The sequence below is a fragment of the Ceratotherium simum genome, chromosome 34 (assembly GCF_057802395.1).
Source record: "Ceratotherium simum simum isolate JZ-2026a chromosome 34, ASM5780239v1, whole genome shotgun sequence".
In the NCBI taxonomy this organism is placed as follows: Eukaryota; Metazoa; Chordata; class Mammalia; order Perissodactyla; family Rhinocerotidae; genus Ceratotherium; species Ceratotherium simum.
Genome location: NC_141933.1, coordinates 19,240,805 through 19,243,806, shown reverse-complemented (window position 1 = coordinate 19,243,806; position 3,002 = coordinate 19,240,805). Strand labels below are relative to the sequence as shown.

At 36.3% G+C, this 3,002-nt stretch overlaps 1 protein-coding gene across 1 annotated transcript; it reads left to right on the top strand.

Annotated features, from left to right (window-relative positions):
• The first annotated feature begins 529 nt into the window (after positions 1 to 529).
• Positions 530 to 1,492, top strand: LOC101387878 (olfactory receptor 10AG1-like). The gene has a single exon (XM_014779778.2). The coding sequence runs from the start codon at positions 548 to 550 to the stop codon at positions 1,490 to 1,492; it is 945 nt and encodes a 314-aa protein (XP_014635264.2). The 5' UTR covers positions 530 to 547.
• Positions 1,493 to 3,002: the final 1,510 nt, after the last annotated feature.

Below are 3,002 nucleotides of genomic sequence, written 5' to 3'. Positions count from 1 at the left end.
TCAAAAACAAAGGATTCGTTTAAGAAAATGGATTCTCATCGGAATATAAATGCGAGGACCTAAAACTCATTTTGAAGAAGAATTAAACAAAAGCTTTATGGGAAATGATTTGAAATGAAAGAAGATGGAATAAGTCAACCAACACAGAAAAAAAATGAAGAACTCAAACAAAAACAATAGAAAAAGCTTGTTTCACAATTCCACGCTTTAAATAATAGTGATTAGATATTATTAGACATAATAATTAGATATTATTCTTTCACAATAAACTCTAAATAACAATGCACACTTCTCATTATATTTGGTATCATTACATCCAAATATGAAAAATATATATTAAGATCTTATTTCTTTGATTGATTTTAATTGCACATCAGTTCATTTCTGAATTTTCAAATCCCTTTTCCTAGAAACAGAGCAAAGTAATGGTGGAAAAAGTTTAAGAGATTATATAGATACATTCATGTATCCATCCAGTTAATAGAAGAGGAAAATGTGGTTCAAAAACACTAGTGAATTAACCATCTTGAATTTACTATATCTGCAGATGAAGAACAAACTAAAAACAGAAGAATCAAATATCACCACAAAGACAGAATTTGTTCTCTTGTGGTTTTCTGATATTCCCAATCTCCAATGGATTCTTTTTGGGATGTTTTTAGTCATCTCTCTGAGTATCCTGATGAGCAATAGCATCATAATACTGATAACAAGAATTGACTCATCTCTCCAGACCCCCAAGTATTTTTTTCTTAGCAATTTCTCCTTTCTAGAAATTTGTTATGTCATCTTGGGAGCTATCCCAAGATTGCTCATGGATCTTTTGACCCAGAAAGGAAGCATTTCTTTCTTGGCCTGTGCTACACAAATGTGCTTTGTCCTTATGCTTGGAGTCACAGAGTGTCTCCTTCTGGCAGCGATGGCCTATGACCGCTATGTGGCCATTTGTGACCCTCTGCACTATCCTCTAGTTATGAACCACAAGGTCTGTGTCCAGCTGGTGACAGCCTCCTGGATCAGTGGAGTTCCAGCTGTAATCGGGCAAACATGTCAGATTTTCTCTCTGCCCTTCTGTGGGTCTAACAGAATTAATCATTTCTTCTGTGACATCCCCCCAGTACTCAAGCTTGCTTGTGGAGACACATTTGTGAATGAGATACCAGTCTATGTAGCTGCAGTAGTGTTTATTATGGTTCCACTTCTTTTGATTGTTGTGTCCTATGGCAAAATTATCTCCAACATTCTGAAATTGTCATCAGCCAGTGGGAGGGCTAAAGCCTTCTCCACTTGTTCTTCTCACCTGATAGTTGTAGTCTTATTCGATGGAACGGCTACTATGACTTATTTACAACCCAAACCTAATCAGTCGGAAAGACTCGGGAAACTGATCTCTCTTTTCTACACCGTTTTGACCCCAACATTGAATCCTATTGTATATACGCTGAGGAACAAAGACATTATGGTAGCACTGAGAAAACTATTTGGTTATTAACAGTGACTCAAACACTCGAAATTATAGAAAGAATATGCTAATATGTTTATCATGTAGATACAATATAAAATATCTTCTACTTTTGTTCCTATGTTCCTAAATAATGATAATTAATATCATCATAGCAGCATCACATTATGTTATGGGACGTTACTTTCATAGGATTAAAATAAGGGCTTCTGTATAACCAAAGCAAAAATTATCTCAATTGCAATGATCTATTTTGAAGATCAATCTTCCTTCTCACTGTGAACTAGTGAGTTAAGAGATTGCCTGAGCAATACAATGATAGTCAACCTAGTGCGTCATATAACCAGGAATTAGGGTCATGTTCTGTGATAAATTTTCTTTAACTTTTCCCACTCTTTCATATATATTTGCTGCCCTTCTCTGTCCCTATGAGTGGACTTAGCCAATGAGAAACACCAGCAGCAGCTAAGATGGTGGAAGCGGGGGAATCTTAGTCTTTTCTTTGCATTTTTCCTTGTTTCTATCTCATTGCTGTCCATGTCGCTGTAAAACTACAAACCCTGAGAGTGTTCCCTCCTCTATTATCCCAGCACTTTCTGTTCTCTGGTAACATCATTCTTTCCCCTTGTTGCTACAGATTTTGCTTTGCTAATATCTATTTAGGATTAGAAGTTTCTGGAATTTTCACTGTAAGCTATCCATATAGGTGTGCAGTGAGTTGAATATTGGCCCCTCTAAATATATGTGCCTCTAGAACCTGTAAATGTGACCTTATTTGGCGAAAAAAAAGGCCTTTGCAGTTGTAATTAAGTTAGGGATTTTGAAATGAGATCATCCTGGTTGACTGTGGGCACTAGCTGTGACCAGTGTCCTAATGAGACAGAACGGCAGAGCAAGTTTAGGAAATAAATACAGAGACACAGAGAAGCACATCACGTGAACATGGAGCAGAGATTGGAGTGACACGGTGATGAACCAGGGAAGGTCAAGAGCCACCGAAAGCTGGAAGAAGCGAGGAAGGATCCTCCCTTAGAGACTTTGGAGGGAGTGAGACCCTGCCAACACTGTGATTTTGGACTCTGGCTTCTAGATCTGTGAGAGACTAAATTTTTGTTGTTTTAAGCCACTCAATTTGTGGTAATTTGTTACAGTAGATCTAAGAAAGTAATATACCATGTGTATAGTCTTTTCATCAAAGTCCTTTTATATGAATTCTCTGGAATGAATTCTGTGTCTTTTGTGGGCAATAATTTGGCATTTTTTTGTTATGAAAGAAAATTCAGAATACTTATGCTTTTATTTTAAAAACTGTAACAATGAAACCTCATCTTGTAGAAATAATATTTGTCCAAGAATGATTATGACATGTCTTTGTTTAAGAAGGTTTATTGAACATGTATCTGTTCAAGAGTGTTTATTAAATTTTTTTACGTGCAAAATAAAACTGGAAGCAAAGGTAAGGTAATCTCAGTTGGAAAGTATTAAGACACTGGAGTACAGTGTTTTAGAGCTGCTTTGCTGAAGAAATTCCAAGTTTTCC